Raw genomic sequence first — 17,843 nt, 5'->3', positions numbered from 1 at the left:
TTCTGGCAAGGTGGCACTTTAAAATAAAACATTTCTTTTTATTCACAATTAGTTTTTATGAACTCTTGTTCATAACATGACAAATGTTGGAGTTAGTAGGCTCCCCAATCCATATTCTGGATTCTTGGGGAGAAGGACTGCAGGTCGTCTACTTAACAAATTGCACCTGCTTTCCTCCTCTCCCCTAAAACGTGTTGTGGAAGCCAAGTGTATACAGATGGCTTACACCTTGTATTTTGATCCTGCAATGCCTCGAGGTTGATAGCATCTCCAGGCAGGCCACATTACTGCCTTCCTCAAGTCTCTGCCGGCTACCTGGGCTGACATATTCTGCCATAAAGCTACACTGATTGACTTCCACCTGCACAGCACAAGGTTGCAACCCTACAAGGATGTCATCCAGGTGAACAACTTGAAACTGCTCCCTTCTTCGAGTCCGTGAATAAACTGTGATCCCATGAGTAGGAAGCTACGGAATCAGTTCTTTATTGCTTTATTTTGTACCAGGGAGACAAGTGGTATACAGAGATAATATAAATAGCTATTATCCATGGAGTGTGGTTACAGTATGATCAAAGTGCAGAATGACAGAGGGGAAGTGTCTCACCAGCACATGCAGTGACCAGATGAATTTGGTTCACTTGGTGATACACTGTGCTGGTTGACAAACTTTCTGGCCAGAGAGTTTGTTACTGCACCCTTACGAGTTTAAGAGTTTCTACATGCCTAGCTCCTACTAAATTTAAGCTATTTATTTTATTCCTTTTATTTTTTTTTCCATTTCCTCTCGTTATTTTGCCCCTTTCCAAGTTTGACAATTGCCTATCATATTCTGGCTTCCCACAAAGCAGAAACATTTTGAAGTGAAATGATTCTTCTTTTAGATCATATTTTATGTTTACCCATACTGCTGTTAAAGGCTCTTTGTAGCTGCTGCTACAAATACAATTTTTCTAACTAGATGTTATAAAGGCATAATCTGCAGCCTTTTTTGTCACAGAATTTTACTGAATTTACGGCTGAATTCGTTACCCTTTTTGTCGTCCTGAAGTTTTATCTTTTTAAGTTCCTTTAAAAAAAAAAATCCAAGCATTGTCATATTCAATCATCATACTTATTTTAACCCCCTATGGAATACTTCTGTATTTCTGCCTTCCTATTTGTCCCTACTCTGAAAAATACAGCAGTGATTCTCTCTTCGCGCTCTTTGCGATCAGAAGCAGCACACAGCCAAAGTAAAAATTCTCCTCTCGCTCAGAGGCAACTGCATTGTTCCGGGAAGTTTTTGTCTGGTTTTCCTAAATGTATGGCGTGATAGATGCAAATTATTAACCCAAGTCTTGTATGCCTTTCACTGGAAGTAAGATCATTTTGTTAGAATTACAAGTCTTGGCTTATTAGCAGGGTTGGGAAATATTTACAAATGAATTAAGGTGGGGTTGTATTTGGAAAAATAAATGTCCTTAACAGCGTGGTACTTCATAGCACTTCACTGAGGATTCCAGAAATGGTGTTTACTGGGAAACTGTACTTCACTGGAATTCAGAGATTGTATAACTTGAATATATCAATTGCATTTATTATTATGAAAAAAATCAAGTTCAATTGATTTTTTTTCTTCTCGATGGCTGGTGGACAATCAGTTTATAATATGCTACCTGTAGTATGAAATTACTTAGGATATTTGCCTTCTAATCTCTTTGTCTAGAGAGCTTTTAAAAATGTCTTTCATTTTGAGCTGGCTATTTGTTGTTTAATCTCATAAATATTATATGTCACATGCATTATGTCACTCTTTTGTTTCGTAACATACAAGTGCCTAATTTTTTCTAATTGAAAGGAAACTATTTTTTGGAGCAAGAGTATGAAAATTCAGATTTTTCAAAGATAGAATTATTGAATATTTTCTGCATTGAAATGTGCTTTGACCTGTGCTTTTTCTTAAAAAGATATTAACTGACATAGAAAAAAAAATCCTAAAAATATACAGGCATGAGCCATATTAATCCCTAACACGACCTTGGTATGTAGGCAGTGGGTTTTAAACTTCTATGATTGAAGGACCCCTAAGAGTTTTCCAGTGGAGGCACAGAATCCTATGCAAATTGTTTGTAATGCTCAGCTTATCTCAGCTTTTCTGAGAATGAAGTACAGAAAAAAAATCAATATCTGAAATCTTGGAAAGTTTTCTTGTTGGTCTAATGATCTCTGTAGCTGTCCCACTTATAAATAATGTATCTGTATCCTTATGCCTTTCTTGATAACTGCAAAGTATTAAGATAATCCTAAAATATTTTAAAAGCCTGACTGATGCAAAATGCACTCAGGAATGTTATTCACATTCATGAAGTTGTAAATGTGATTATGTATTTTTGGTATTTCTTCTTGGAAATAAAGCTAGGTGAGTGCCAGAGTATTTTGCAAACAATGTCTAAAACAGCAATTACTGTAGACTGAGGAAACTGGCATTTGAGAAATCACTTACTAGCAATTTACATCTTTAATTCCCCAAAAAGCTCTAACCTGAACTCCTACACAGAATCTTTGGTGTGAAGATAAAGTAGTCAGCAGATAGTACTGAACAGCTACAAGGAGAATGTGCTTTTACTACGTACCATTTGCCCTAAGTAATAGACAAACAAACAGGCAGGCACAAAACATTAATTAAAATACAATTAAACCTTAGAGGACAGGTCGAAAATAAGATGGGGTGAACTAATTTAACAGTTAACATCTCTTTTTACCTTCTTCAGTAACTTTATTACCATATTACAGTACTTTTGATCATGCCAATAAGCATTTGAAATCTCATTTCCTTTTTTTTTTGCTCTTATTAGGGACACTTTAGAGAACAAGGTGAAATTTCTGGCGGAGCTGAGGCATACATGTGGGAGACAAGAAAGTTAGACACCTTTTATTTCTAAATTCTAGAAGTTCATGGAAGTTGTGTGTTGGGCATCTGTTGAAGAATCATCACATGAGGAGGAAATTCATGGCTTTGATTAGGACAAAGACTACATATATAAAACAAAAACATCTCTCAGTCTAATTTTGAAGCTGAAGTGAGACTTCCATAGGGTGTAGACGTTGTGCTAGCTCTCTGCACAAGGATAAAATTCGTGATACATCACCTGTGATGTCTTCAGATCAGATAAAGTACATCATAGCCTATGTTCATGCTTATTTGAATGCTAGATTAAAGCTGGATTAAAGCTGTGTGGAAATATATGACTCAGATCAAGAATTACAAACAAGGCAATTTTAGACAATACATTCTGGACTTGACCTAATATGCTACCACCCATTTTAATTTTCACCATTAAAGAGCAAGCATTTTGCTTTTGTCATGAATAAATATCATTAATAAAACCACAGAATACAAGTCTTTCTCTTCCTTACTGGCAAACATACATAAATTTACATGGAATGATTTCTCATTTATATGATTTACTTAAAGAAAAGAAAAAAAAAAAGGGCATTAAATACAAAAGGAGCTATTTATGGAGTGCCAGAAAAGAAGCCCTATTCAAATGACCCTTGTGAATAACTCAATGGTTGTAATTTCCCTCTGGCACTGAAAATACAGCCACAAAATATATTTGCTTAGTAAAAGATATATATTTTCCCATTTATTTGTGCATTATGGTGAACGCATCCCAGCATAGAGAGCCATCCCAAAGCCTCTGCACCACTTAAGTCCTACTTAAGCCCTATTTTAGGAATTGAAGTGGAACTGAAGTGGTGCCTAAAACTCAGGTGAGGTCTCCAGGCAGGTCTGAACTTAACTTTTAATCTGTCTTTCACCAAAGTCAATGGCATTGTCCTATTGCTTTCCCCAACAAATTCACTAGATATATAGTTAAAGATTTTTGAGCTTGGAACAAGAAGGAAACATTTGGAGGAGAAATAAAGGTCATGTTTTAGAATTTGACCTTTAGTCCCTGAGAATTTATTCTGGCTGTCTTTATAGTGTGAATAGAACATCCCTTCTATGGAGGAAAACTGTCTCGTGAAAAGTTTAGCTTGCAGTTTGGTTGGTAAAGAAAACTTGAAAATAGCCAAGAATAGCCTGTTGGTGTTAGTCCTCCATTTCAAATACTTTTGCTTCAAATAATAAAGCAATCTCTGCCTCCTATTTTAAAAAATAATATGAGCATTCAGACAAGATTTACATTCTTTCATAGTTCTAAAAAGTTGTTATTTCACTCTTTCATGAGCAGGGTTTGAATCAAGAATTAGAGTTCTTAATTTAGATCTGTATTCAAACAGAAGTCCGTTGGGCCACTTAACACGTTTAAAGTTAAGTGTATACCTGTATATTTGACTGAGTTGTGCCAAAAAATTGGCACTGACTTTAAGTCATACTTTGTTTTCAAAACCTGTTTGCCTACCACTGTTAGAAATAGCATCTCTAGTAACTATAATTGGAAAGGGTTTAAGGAGAAACAACTATTGTCTTTGTCAATCTACTTTTTTAGTCAGTTTGAAAACTTCTTTTACAGTCAGTTTACTGTTTCCATCTAATGAGGCCTTATACAGTTTATTGAAATCTTTCCATGGCCAGAAAGGAGACAAAAACACTTAGAACATGATTGTGAAATAGGAAGTACTGTAAAGAAAATGGGAAGGCAAATATAATATCCAAGTGACTTGAGCTTCCAAACTAGTTTGTTAAAACTGAATAGGTTTGGAATTGTTGGTAATGCTTTAAATGATTTCTAAGTCTAAATTATGTCAAGATGTGGGAAAGAAATTTGAAGACATCTAGTGGTTGTTTTAAGGAAAGCAACTGAGAAAATCGAAGTTTGAAATACTCATTTCAACACTAGCAGGATTAGGGTTTAGGAATTCAGATACTTGAAAACTGGCGTTCTCTAGTAGGCAAATTTGGATTGAATCCCTCTCCTGAAGTGTGTTATCAGTAACTGCTGGTTTGAATGAAAAAATAGCAAACCAGTCCACACAACTACTGAAACATACATTGTATATATGAAAGATTTATGAAAAACAGAGAAAAAGATTGATGAGAAAATTGATGTTTCACTGAAAGCTACTCATCAATCAGTACTTTTATGGTGTGGTAATTGTTATGCATTCTTTGTGCAAGATAAGTAAGATGCAATATACTATTATTGTTGCATCTTGGTATTACTTTTGTGTTCTGTTTTTGCAAATTTTGTCTGAAGATGCCAAATACTTGCTGAATGGTCACACTGGTATGGTCTTACATATGTAGCATGGTTACATGTGTGAGCAAGACAATCACAATCTGGCTGTTACTCTTTAAACATCCTCCCTGAATGTTTTTTGTTTTGAGAAGTATGCTGTGTATTTTGAAGATAATCAAAATGAAGCAAAGATGGGTACAGTAAATTATTTAATAGTCCCAGTGTATGAGCAGAATAGTAATTACTGTCAGGTCAGCATGGTTTGATATGCACAGGAAATAAAGCAAGGTTCTCTTCAGGTCTTAGACCTAAGGTTGTCTTCAGGTCTACTTCTGCATGACCTGGCTCAAGCCCTGTCACTTCCTTGTGCCTATGTTTTCTCACCCAGTGATTTTCTAATTTTGTTGCCTATTCACATTGAAAGCTTCTTGCTCTAGGGACAGGTCTACTTTCTGAACAGTATTTAACAAATCAGGGCTGAAGAGTCTTAATTCCTCTGAAGTTCCTGAGGTCTCATGTAAGAGATAACGTGTACTTGTATACAAGTGATTATAGAGGGGAGGATCACACAATCTTTTTTTTTTTTTTTTCCTAATGTTTTAGCTGCTATTGTATTTACATCCCCTTCTCATCCTTATCTCTTCAAAATTTCCCTCCAATTTTGTCACCTGCTGATGAGGTCACCAGCCAAATTCAGCAGTCAGGATTGTCATACTCCTTTGAAATTGTGTTTTATAGAGGAAAGACTGAATTTGGCTGATAGAAGTGACTAAAACCCAGTTATTTCATATTCAACTATTCCTGTTTATCAACTCTGGGATAAATTATAGCTTTCTTGAGTGGAGGCCAGAGGACCAGAGTGCAGTAAAGGATGCATGCAGCTCCCGAGGAACGGATGTAACTACTCAACATGCAGTGATTGCTATGCTGGGATGAAGGCATGGCATAGGTTTTAACTATCTGCGTAGATCACTACAGATCAGTATCTGCTCCTGTTTAATACACTCCTGCAACTTCTAAACTTACTTCTACAGCAAGGGTCTTGTCCTTACAACCAGCTCTTGCCAATGCCAATGCTTCCTGAAGACTATCCATATGAATACAGTAGTCACAAGTGTTTGTTTCTTCCCGTAGTCCTTTCAAAATGACATCTTAGTCATACACAGGACTTGTTACTGATTTCCAGTAACCTCACTTGTGGTTCAGTATGTTTCTGGTATCAGATATCTGTTGAGCTAATTCTGTGCTGAGAAACTAATTGTGTTAGTAATAATACTCTTTTTGTCTTGCATTGTTAAATAGGATTGTGTGTCAAAAAGCAAACGCATGTCAAGACTTCGATAGATTTTAAATAGAGTTAGAATACGCCAGTTAATGTGAAATGCTACTTCTTCTACCCGTGTGTATAACTGTGTGAGTAAAAGGAGCTCAATAGTTTCCTTGTTAGAAGAGGCATTCAGTAAAGGTCAGTGAACACTGTTCTTATTCCAGCTGAATTTGAACAGCTTTCCTGTTGCCCAAATAAAAATGCCTAAATGGTTTGAAGTTGAAAAGCATGCTTTAAACACTATCGTTAAGGATTTGTTGTTGTTAACCTACAGAGCTTTCTGAGAATCACACACTATGTTGGCAAGTTATTGGCGCATCATCTAAGAGACATTAAAAGGGACAGGAATATGTTACTCATAATTATGCAGCTCCACATACAGTTCTGTTCAATGTCAAAGTGCTTCATAAATAGTGCAGATACCTAACAAGCAGTCAGTTCTTGTTAAAGAAATGTAATTACTTTCATGTGAAAGATTTTACAGTTATGCTCCACATCCTTCAGCAGCCTCCTTAAGACAGAGAAATGAACGCTTATTTTACATAGTAAAAAGGCAAGAAGGTAAAAACTAAATTATCTCATGGCCACGCTTTAAGAACTAGTGTTAGAATTCAAAATGCATTGTTCTTACTGATTCCTGTTACTACACGGTTAAGGCCAGGGGACATCTTACACAACACTCCAGAATAAATAAAATGGCAGGTTTCAACTGATAAATCAAATTTCTCCTTTAGCTTTTGCTTTCTCCACGAAGGGTACCCGATTCTTTCTCTGCCTTGTATCTTATATTAAGATATTAACAATATTAACACATATTAACACATCAACCTATGTAACTTCAGTGTAAAGCAGAGCTAGGTGAATTGATAGCGTTGTATATTCTCCTTTCCTCGTGTGTAAATAAGCACTGAATCAGATCGCTCTACAGATTGCTGTCACTCAGCAAGAGTGCAGCTTCACGCCTGTGCATTTGCAAACATGCCTAGACAAAGTACACGGCTTCCCATGCCGAATCACTTGCTAGTTTAAGAACACTCTCCATCTGATACTAGGTTATTACAGTTACTTTGAAATCTCATTTTACATTAATGCTAGTTCTCCATGTTCAAAAATCAAGTCAGCACACACAGTCATTAAATTGGGTCAAGTCACAAGCCTTCTTTTAAAACTATTCATTATTCTATATCTACCTTCTTGTGTCTGAGGCTTTAAAGGCACCAAGCTCACGTTTTCAGGGTCTTTTCTGCAGCCTTAGTCCTAGATGCTAGATTTTGTTTAGAAAAAGCTAAAATTTACAGGTAATTCCTTTTCTTGAGGAGATTAGAATAAAACAAAAAGAACCCACATATAACACATATGATGACAAGAGTTATCAGCACCGATTCTAGAGGTTGTACTTGTGTTGACTGACAAATTTTTTGCATTTTAAGCTTTTTGTTTTTCTTAAGGATGTTTTTGGTCATTTTCATCGCAAATTTTTACTCTGTTTCCTCATTCAGTTTAATAAATGAAAAATTCAAATGTTATCAAATGCTAGCTTCTTATTTTGACTCTCATTGAAACAGCTTTTGCAAATGTGATATTGCCCTGTGCAGATTATATTATGCCTTTCAGTAATACATGGTCATGGCTCCCACATTTAAAATTTATCCCGTTTATGTACTATAAAGTTCTAATAAGATATTAATTGTTCTTTATGCATCTTCACTGCAAGAAACATTTGGATGAGGTAACTTCACAAAAAAATACATATCACTGCTGTAATAAAGAAGGATCATTGGTAGTTTTTATTAATATACTTTAAAAGCAGAGCTTACTTAAGTAGCTAAGCAATGAACCAAAACTCTTTCAGAAAAACAATGGAATTTCATTGTGTTCTCTGGCACCATGTTTCAAGTAATTGGACTAGCTTTAGATTGCTGGTAAATTTATAATAGCTGTTGATTGAGGTGTATTATTGCTACAGCAAGCACTGTTCCAGGAGCTTCATGGAAAATGTAAAAACATGGAATGAAATCCTAGCTCTGTGGAACTCAGAGGCAAAAATCCCACTGCCTTAATTGTGTCCCACTTTTCATTCAGTGGCTTTGGACTCTTTATCATCAGAAGATCCACAAATGTCCTATGTGACCACACTGACCATTCAGCCCTGAAGATCATTGGGGCTATAAATTATATTAACCCTGTATGTAAGGTTTTGCATGTTCTGGACCACAGTACACAGACAGTAGCCAAAATAAAGAGTAGTCTGTCATCCATTTATTTGGAGTTGCACTGATGTGAATAAGAGAAGAATTTGGTTTTACAGTGCTACACTGAGTGATATTTACCTCAGTCAGACATAGTTTTTAGAGGGGAAAAAAATTACCAGGTAGCAGCACACGCTGAAGTGGAATGGGTACAGTAACATAATGACTTTCTTTTGCCCAGGTGCTCCCTTTACACGCACACTATTTCCTACATCAATTAATTTTTCATAGCCTGTTTGCCTACAGTTGAGGTCTCCAAATCATATGCGATTGCAAAATCTGAAAAACTCTTTCAAATCCTCCTAACAAAAGACAGATGAGTTTCCTGTTGTGGATTGCTTGCTAATAAAAATAATGTTGATGGACTTTAGATTTTAATTAATTACTTTACTTTGAATTAATGGCTAATTACACTTGCAGGATTGCATTCTACAACATAGATGAAGCTGTTCTGTAAGGAAGAAAAGGCTATGTACAGTGCTTTTCATATTTAACATATACTGATGCATGTAACTGATCAGCGGCTGACTAACCTGACTGATTTCCATGGTTTCATTCAGCTTCACTCTCGAAATTCCTGTGGTCTGCTGAGCAAATAGAAAATATCCCAAATTTAAAACATGACCATCATGAAAGGTTTCCAAAAGATCAGACTTTTTAATGGGATTTTTGCTGTTCACAGGCCTATACATTATGTAATTCAGAAAAAAACCCCCAACATTTCTTCTGAGAGTAGATCATGTGCTGTAAGGAATCCTCAACACTGAGTAAATGAAATAAAAAGCCCTGTATTTTTTTTTTTTTTTTTTTAAAGCCAGACAGATTTTGGACAAGAAAATATTATAGTGATAAGAAAAAGTATACTTATGTTACTGATGATATATGTGCTTATGGATAATTCAAGATATGCTGTATTTAGTGAGGACATTATTAGGGTTGGCATTCTAATACTAACTTAATTTGAGAAACACAGTTAAATATTAGAGATGCAGGACATTTTTAAATTAATGGCAAACTCTTAAAAATATAATTTTGGGGGTATTCAGTATTTTGGGTTGAGTTAGGCAATGAGTTTCATCTGCAAGGAAGGGAAATAGGAGAGATGCATGAAAACAGTCTGCCTTTTCATTATTTTGAAGGGGTGGGGTGAATTAGAAATAGTCATGTTTCTTTCTGACAGTTTTTAAGCAAAACTTTTGTGCTTTGAGTCAAAACAGCATTTTTCACAAACTCTGAGAGAGCACGATAAGCTGATTTTAAAACAGTGTATAGGCGACATAAAAATAAGAGGGGCTGTAGGTGATCTGACAGAGAGAACTGAAGTTCAAAATTATCTTTTTAGAAGTTAGAAATGGTCTAGAAAAACAGAATTAAAACAGAAAGCTTTGTCTTCATTTGAATATATATATATATTATACAGAAATCTAAATCTTAGGAATGGGAAGGACCAGAACTTTTCAAGCATAAAATTACGGTGTAAACTTCTGATCTTTTATATTCTGAAAGCCACAGCGTAAGCAGTCTTCCTCTGCCCTATCCAGGTATTTCCTTTAGGCATAAATAGCTTCCTTTTTACAGGGCATAAAACATTACTGCTTAATCTAGGCTAAGTGCTGTGTAAAATTGAAGAATATTGATTCACAGCAGCACACGCACGTCCACTGTGTGAAAACATTTAAAGTTCCCTTCTTTGGAGCATTCTCTTCAAATATGTATTAGTTCCTGAGGATTTGTAGCTTACATAATTCACTGAATTTTTATTTTTGTTTTACAGAGAAATGGTTAATGCATGGTTTGCTGAGAGAGTTCATACCATCCCTGTCTGCAAGGAAGGAACCAAGCCCCAGAGTGAATCCTGTGCTTGTCACCAGCCTGCCTGTGCTGAGATCACCAACGCTGGGACGCCAGCGAGGAAAATCTCTGCTTCTGAATTTGACAGACCCTTAAGGCCTATTTTTGTCAAGGACTCAGTAGGAGCAGTGAGCTTCCTCTCTGGCTCTGAAAAGAAGGAACAGATGCCTCTGCAATCTCCAAGGATTGAGACCAGTGCAGGGGATCAGTGCTCAAGACTCCTAGAACTTGTGAAAGATATTTCTAGTCACTTAGATGTCACAGCGCTTTGCCATAAAATTTTCCTACATATCCACGAGCTTATAGCGGCCGATCGCTATTCCCTGTTCTTGGTCTGTGAGGATAGCTCTAATGAGAAGTTTCTGGTAAGCAGGCTATTTGACGTGGCAGAAGGCTCCACCCTGGAAGAAGCTTCCAACAACTGCATTCGCCTGGAGTGGAACAAAGGCATTGTGGGTCATGTAGCAGCTATAGGCCAGCCTCTAAACATCAAGAATGCGTATGAGGTAAACCAAGGAAATTTATCTTGAATAATTCTTGAAAAAAGAAAAAGCAGCTGTTGTAATATTGCCATTTTAGCGTATATATTTGGAGCTATACTGACTTAAACCAGTCAAGATGCAAACCTGACACCATGTTTTTGGTTATAATACATGTGTTACAGATGCAGAAACACGAAGCTGTGACTAATGCTAGAGGAATGCTAACATCAAAATAAATTCTGTAAATTGATATTAGCAGTCGGATATCAGCCCCATCTGAACCAGCTATGCGCACACCAGTATTTGTATTTCTAGCTTTGGATACTTAAATGTTTACATTTTTGCTTGTGTAAGAATGTAAGATACTTCTGCAGCAAAAGAAATGAAGTTGTGAGTTTAATTATCTGCAAAACTGGAGTCCTATGACTAAAAATACTTTGGAGAATTTCATCAAACCTGAGGCACAAAGAGTAGGAGCTGAATGAACAGGAATGGGATGAGGGTTTGAAATGTACAGAGGTCTCCCAAGAGAAATTATGCTCTGTGATTTGAGTTGTTCAATACAAGGCCAAATGAAAAAAGGAAGAGAATCCAGTACTGGGAGAGCATGCCTCTTACATCTCATCTTAACATCTCTTCATTCCAGGCATTTTGGATATGCTGATTTTGTGCTCTGAATTTAGGGATGATGAAAATTTTAATGAATTACTTAAATGGCTAATTAACTAATTTAAAGAGGCCTACAGACCTGAAAATTACCACTTCTGATTGATCATCTCAGTTAATCTGAGCATGTTTACAGAATTAGGAAACATTACTGACTAGATTTTTTCAGAAGCAAAAAAGAATGGTATGATTTCCTGTAGTTTCATTTTCAACAAACACTTGTTTGCTGCCTCAGAATCTGCCTAAACATTTGCTAAGTACATGTTTCCAGTGGGACATCACTTGTCCTTATAGTTTAAAAATTCATTCTTGAATTGGGTCCACCCATGCTCAACTTGAAATCAATTACTACAGAAAGAACAGCAGCCTTTAAAAATAATCTGATTTATTTTAGTAAGATTTAAAAAAAAAATAAAAATCAAAGTTTTATAACAATATGCAGCTGAAAAAATGAAACAAGCAATCTCTAGTAAAAGCAAAAACACTAACTATGTTCATGAAACTTTGTTCCTCTGTGGCCATGTGTCTTTCAGTATATTTCTGTAATTTCTTCTTGATGATAAAAGCTATACTAGGGATGGTTAGTCCATATATACATTTATTATAATGATTGTCTAGGCTCAAGAAAGGCTTCTGCTAGGGTCTGGAGTGTTTTGTTCTTTCTGGCAGGTACTCATGTTCCACGTAAGTACTTTTTTGTTGTTGTTTTAACACACTGATAGTAACAACTTTATATAATTATCAGCTAGTAATAAAACCTTTGTTATCCTGGGTAACACTTGAGTCAAATATTGTACTTTTCTTAACCTTTAAAGCAGAGAAGAAAAAGAACTGGTCTTTAGGCAAGTAGTCAAATAATTGTATTTTTTTCCTTGTATCAGGATCCAAGATTCAATGCAGAAGTTGACCAGATCACAGGGTATAAGACTCAGAGTATTCTCTGTATGCCAATAAAGAATCATAGGGAAGAGGTAAGTTGCAGTATTTGGATCACTTCATGTAATACTGTTTCCTGCTGTGCTAATGCTGCTGACTTTTATTAGCTGGCAGTCATTATCTTACAGTATAAAACCATCTCTTTTTTAAAATGACTGCTTATGTTTGCGTGGATTTTAACTTTATCTTATCTAGTTTAGTAATGTAAGCCAAAGGGAATTGTCAAGAGTTTAATCCCAGATGCAGAAATAGAATATATATGTATTTAACTCTAAAAGTGCTGTTCCCTGTTCCGGTACCAAGTGTCTGTCAGCATTAAAGTTCTCTGCACGCTTACTGGTCTATCTCGGTGCATGCTCACGTTGCTGTTAAGAGTTACTGTACTTCAGCTTAGCTTGTATCTACATTATTTTCTTCAGAGGACACAAACTGGGTTTTATCATTGTCTAAAAGGCTGGTTTTTACATTCTATCAACTCAGCTCATAAGCAATAAATTAAGAAACATGTTAAGTACTTAACATCAGGCATTGAAAAACACATGGTGTCGATGTGATTCAGAAAAGTCATCCAAAAGGCACAGAACTTAAATCACTCCTAATTTAAAACAATGTGAATCTGCTCATTGAACTCCTGTACGTATTTCTCCCATCCCTGCTACTTCTCACAGAAGTTTTCCCTTCCTGTGTCATGCTATTGCAGTAGGAAGAATTCTTATTATGGACTAATGATGTCTTCTTGCACTCAGTAGTTGAAGAGTAAATTCAATAAAATCAATGAAAGACAATGAATGGAAAAAAAAGTGAGGTCCACTGTTTTACTTAGGGAGTAAGTAAAGTAAGTTTGGGGTGTTTTGATCCTGAATGTAGTAACTATGTAGTAGCTTTCAGCCTCATCACCAGTTCTTAGAATACACAAGTGGAAGGCTTTTAAGAAGCTTTTTTTGTCAGACCTTTAAGAAGGAGATTTTCTCTCCTGTAATTCCTTTATTTTTCACAGTATTTATAGTTTGCTTCCAGAAAGTTCTAACTCTAAAAAGAAATGCTGCCAAAATTGGTTTGAAGACATCATACCTTCTTTTCCTTGCTCTTCCATATTTTATTCCTCTTACAGAATGTGCCACCTTGACTCTTACTGTACTGAAGCTTTTTTCCATTAAATAAATTGATTAAACTCTAGACTTAACTTTTTTGTTGAATGTTACTTTAGCTAACCCAGATGATCAGCCAGGATTTCCTTTCTTCACCTACTGCTACTTTTAGTTTAAAATATTTTTTTCAGTTCTTCCAAGGACAGCACTTGATCCTCTCCTACTTCCACTCTTGCTTAAAAGTCTTCCCCTTTCTAACCAGCAGCAGCCACTGCTGGCCCTGGGCCAGCTGATGAGCAAAGCAGATGTTGCATGGAGAGTTGTCAGGGACCAGTGGTCCACATCAGGCTGATGCAAGGCTTTAAATTTCACCCAAGCCATCCCATTTTCTTTTTGTTGAATGGAAAAAATGCTATGCTCTGGCTAATTTGGATGAGAAATGAATTGCAAAATCTTGCTGGCCAGGAAGAGTGGAAGTGCTTACTTCTCAGCAGGTCCTGATGGTAGGTAGGGGAAGGAATAAGAGCTGTAGTCTGTTGGTCCAATACACCATGACTTAGAGGCTGAATAAACCTGCAATTGGCCGTATCTTCAGCTAGCTTTCTACTCCTGAGTGCATCAGCAAGTGGCAATGAAGCAGGAATTTGTTTATTTTGAAAAGTTCAGCCAACCTGAAGTTATGAGGAGAGTGTTACACTCTACTCATATGCAATATTTTGAAGGGGCTAAACTGTAAGATTTCTTATAGGAAAGGATAGCATTTTAAATCTTTTTCTGATTTTGAAGTCTCTACCAGAAGGTTTTTATCCCTCTCACTGTAACACATGGCTGACATGTTTCTGGACAGGTGTTGGAGTCAGTAAATCAGTCCTTTGCCATTTGCATTTTGCTGCTTTTTCTGTTAAAAAAACCCCTAAACCAACAAAACCAGAATACTGTCTCCTCCCTGTTAAAATGAATGAATAAATAAATAAATCCCCAAAGCTCCTCTAGTAATACTGAGGCTAGTCAGTGCTGCCTTAGCTCAGGATGTCAGCAGCCACAGTCAAAAGACGATTCTGGAAGACATCAAAAAATAAACACTGAGAAAGAGAAGCAACTGGGGTTTTCTGTTTGTTTGTTTAGTATTAGTACTATTTTTTTTAAACAAAAGAGTCAGTAATTGGGAGGACGAAAATCTCATGCTGATTATTAAATCCTCTGGGCCTACTGAAGTATGGAGATTTTTCCAGCAGATGTTTTTCATATTTGCCTATATTTCCACGAGACATGTGAGAAACTAAAATCTCACTTAAAAATAACAGCTAGTAAGAAATGCCATAGATGAAAACATAGAAGAAAACAGTTTGATACATATGAAGAGCTCGTAAAAAAAGACCCAGGAACTCGTAACAATGAGAAAAAAGCAGTGCAGTAAGAGGACTTCACCTCTGCACAGATGCACATGAAGAATGGAATTACGTTCACTTAACAGAAAAAGAACTTTTCTCAAACTCCTACTCAACCTATTCTTCCTGACAGAAATGCCACAGAAACACTGCATTTCAGATGCAGACAATTCTCCTGCTTATGTCCTTTAAGATCAGATCACAGAGGCTTGTATAATCCTAGTTTCATGAAGAATTCTCATTTTCCCATGAAAAATTACAAATGCAAACTGACCAAGCTTTGCATCTGACTTCACGGGCTTTGAACAAACTTCTGATATCTGTAAACCCTTCCTGCACAATTTCTAATAACTAAACAGAAATTCTTTCCATCCCATCATGTGACAAAAGTATTGCCACGTGATGCTTTCTGGAATGCAAGGCTGTATCATTTGCTGGTTATCAGCACTGAAGTAAAAGAAAAGCCTTGGGTAACCTGAATTGTATTCTACTTAAAACCAAAATGGTTCTAAGTAAAATAATTTCATAATCTATTTCTGTATTTAAACATGTCATTAGGTGAATGTGAAGCCCTGGCAAAGATTCCAGTTTGATCCTCAAAGATTCTGTAACTGTATACAGATATCGAGACATCACTATGTAAGACTTGCTACTTGGATCAACAACATGTATCAGAGAACACATCAAAACCTTCCAAACAGACTGAATTTTTACCCTCAGTGGTACAACAGCCACCAAGGGTTGTTGTACCAATGAAAAGTTAGTATTAGCCAGTTTGTACCACAGTTACCATGGTTATTTCTTTCACGGGAGGAAACTGGTATTGCTGGCCACAGTTGGCTGGCTGTCCAGTTCAGTGCTACATACAGAGATCAGGGATTACCACTTCTGGCAGAAGACCTAAGGTTGTCTCAGTTCAGCACTGTGTATCTCAAAAAGCAGCTTTTCATTCCTGGTGTGTCCTGAAACCTTTAATTTTTCAGAAGCTTCAAATGGTACTGATTTACCTTCTAGAGCTCCCATAATAAAGTCAGTAAATGCAGTGGCACTGTCTTCTGATTTGGTCTTGCGTTTAGAGACCCAGAAAAAGGACTACAGAAGTTGTTGCAGATAATTATCATCTCAAATTTCTCCATCTGGTTTAGTAAACATTTGTAAACAATCATTTTGACAAAAGTTGACAGAACTGAATAGGGAATGGAAGTCCTTAGCCTAAAACAACTTGTGGAGTTATCCAGAACTGATACAAGACTCAGTACAGCTGTCTACCTAGAATGGATAGTCTCTGATGCATGGAGGCATCACAGCTATGTCTACAGGAATGTCTACAGGAATTACATAATTTTCTGTTATTTCTGCATTTTTATCTTTCAGCTGTGCAAAATAATTTCCATAAAATTCTATTTCAGTTTAATTTATACTAAAATCTGTAGGATTTTCTCATATGGGCACTTTTAGCTGAATTACCTGAGCCCTATCTCCCAGGCTCTCAGTATGTAAGACTGAACTTCCTACTAACTGGCTAGGGAAATGCTTTATTCTGGCAATGCTCACTCCAATCGTTTAGTTTGTTGTTTAATTTGCCCTCTCTCCTGTCACTGGGAAGCTCTTCCCAACAAATCAGGGGTGCTACTCTTCTTACAACAGCCTTTGAAAATATCCTGAATTTTATTGTATAAAATGTGACCAGGGATGTTACTGTTAGCCAGCTAAGTTATTTTCTCCCGCAGTGAAGGCTTCAGGTATAATACATCACAGTCACTGCAGTGTAGCATAGATCTAGCCAAGCTAACTTTAAACAAACTCACTCAAGTTCCAGGAGCAGTCTTGTTGTGGGATTACAGAGATCAGTAATTTGCTTCTTGGGTGGATTTCAGCTTCTGCTGAGACATGTATTGTAGTAGCTAGACTGCTGGAAATCATGCAGGCTACTGGTGGCATGAATGACAGAAGAGGGTGTGAAAGTTCTGTTCATTGAAAATGAAAATCTGTCTGCAGGTCTGTCCCTGCAGGATAATTTTATAAGCCTGAATCAAACCTCTACAAGACCAGGAGAGCAAAGTCAGGTTAGAACCTCTTAGTCTGTCTTCTCAAGTGGATATGTTCCCATCTTTAAAATGAGCTAGAAGTTGAGTTTCCCTCTTCCTGTTACCATTCTTCGGCTTAATGTCATTTTTCTTCAGGTGCCAGCAAGGTAAATTAAAAAAATATATCTTCTTAGTAAGCAAAACTATATAAATTGTGTTTTAAAGTGAGAAGAAATAAGAAACAACTAAAAAGGGCACTAGCTGCCTGTAGGGCTGCAACAGCTTTCACAGAGTTAAGCCTGTAATCTTAATCCACAAGAAATCATGGCATGAAACAATCCAGATAAAATTCAGAGCACAGACATCAGCACTGAAGTCATCAGTCATCACCTACCGGGAATTACTGTAGGTAGCCTAGTACTTTTAGAGGCAGAAGTCAGCTATTGCAAGAAAATAGTAAAAATAAAGCTCTCCAATAATTAGAAGAAATCTTTCCTTGTAATGTGGATCAGGCTTTATTATAACTGGTGCAGATTGAGAAGAAAGATTACAGAACAAGTAGGAGCACTGAAGATTACCTATGTTGCCAGAAAGAATACAATTAGAAAGGCTGCATTCAGATGTGGTAAAAAAGGTGTGGATATTGACTCAGTAATTGTTG

At 36.5% G+C, this 17,843-nt stretch overlaps 1 protein-coding gene across 1 annotated transcript in view; it reads left to right on the top strand.

The window, feature by feature from the left end:
- The first annotated feature begins 1,498 nt into the window (after window positions 1-1,498).
- PDE5A (phosphodiesterase 5A) overlaps window positions 1,499-17,843 on the top strand; it is a 59,766-nt gene continuing 43,421 nt past the window's right edge. Inside the window, exons 1-4 of the mRNA XM_010165929.2 lie at window positions 1,499-1,631; window positions 2,032-2,034; window positions 10,519-11,101; window positions 12,625-12,714. Coding sequence (XP_010164231.1) covers window positions 10,523-11,101; window positions 12,625-12,714 — 669 coding nt within the window. The 5' untranslated portion in view covers window positions 1,499-1,631; window positions 2,032-2,034; window positions 10,519-10,522. The remainder of the gene's footprint in view (window positions 1,632-2,031; window positions 2,035-10,518; window positions 11,102-12,624; window positions 12,715-17,843) is intronic.

This window comes from Antrostomus carolinensis, unplaced genomic scaffold (genome assembly GCF_000700745.2).
Source record: "Antrostomus carolinensis isolate BGI_N321 unplaced genomic scaffold, ASM70074v2 scaffold15144, whole genome shotgun sequence".
In the NCBI taxonomy this organism is placed as follows: Eukaryota; Metazoa; Chordata; class Aves; order Caprimulgiformes; family Caprimulgidae; genus Antrostomus; species Antrostomus carolinensis.
The sequence above is the reverse complement of the archived record's forward strand: the minus strand, read 5'-3'. Positions and strand labels throughout refer to the sequence as shown.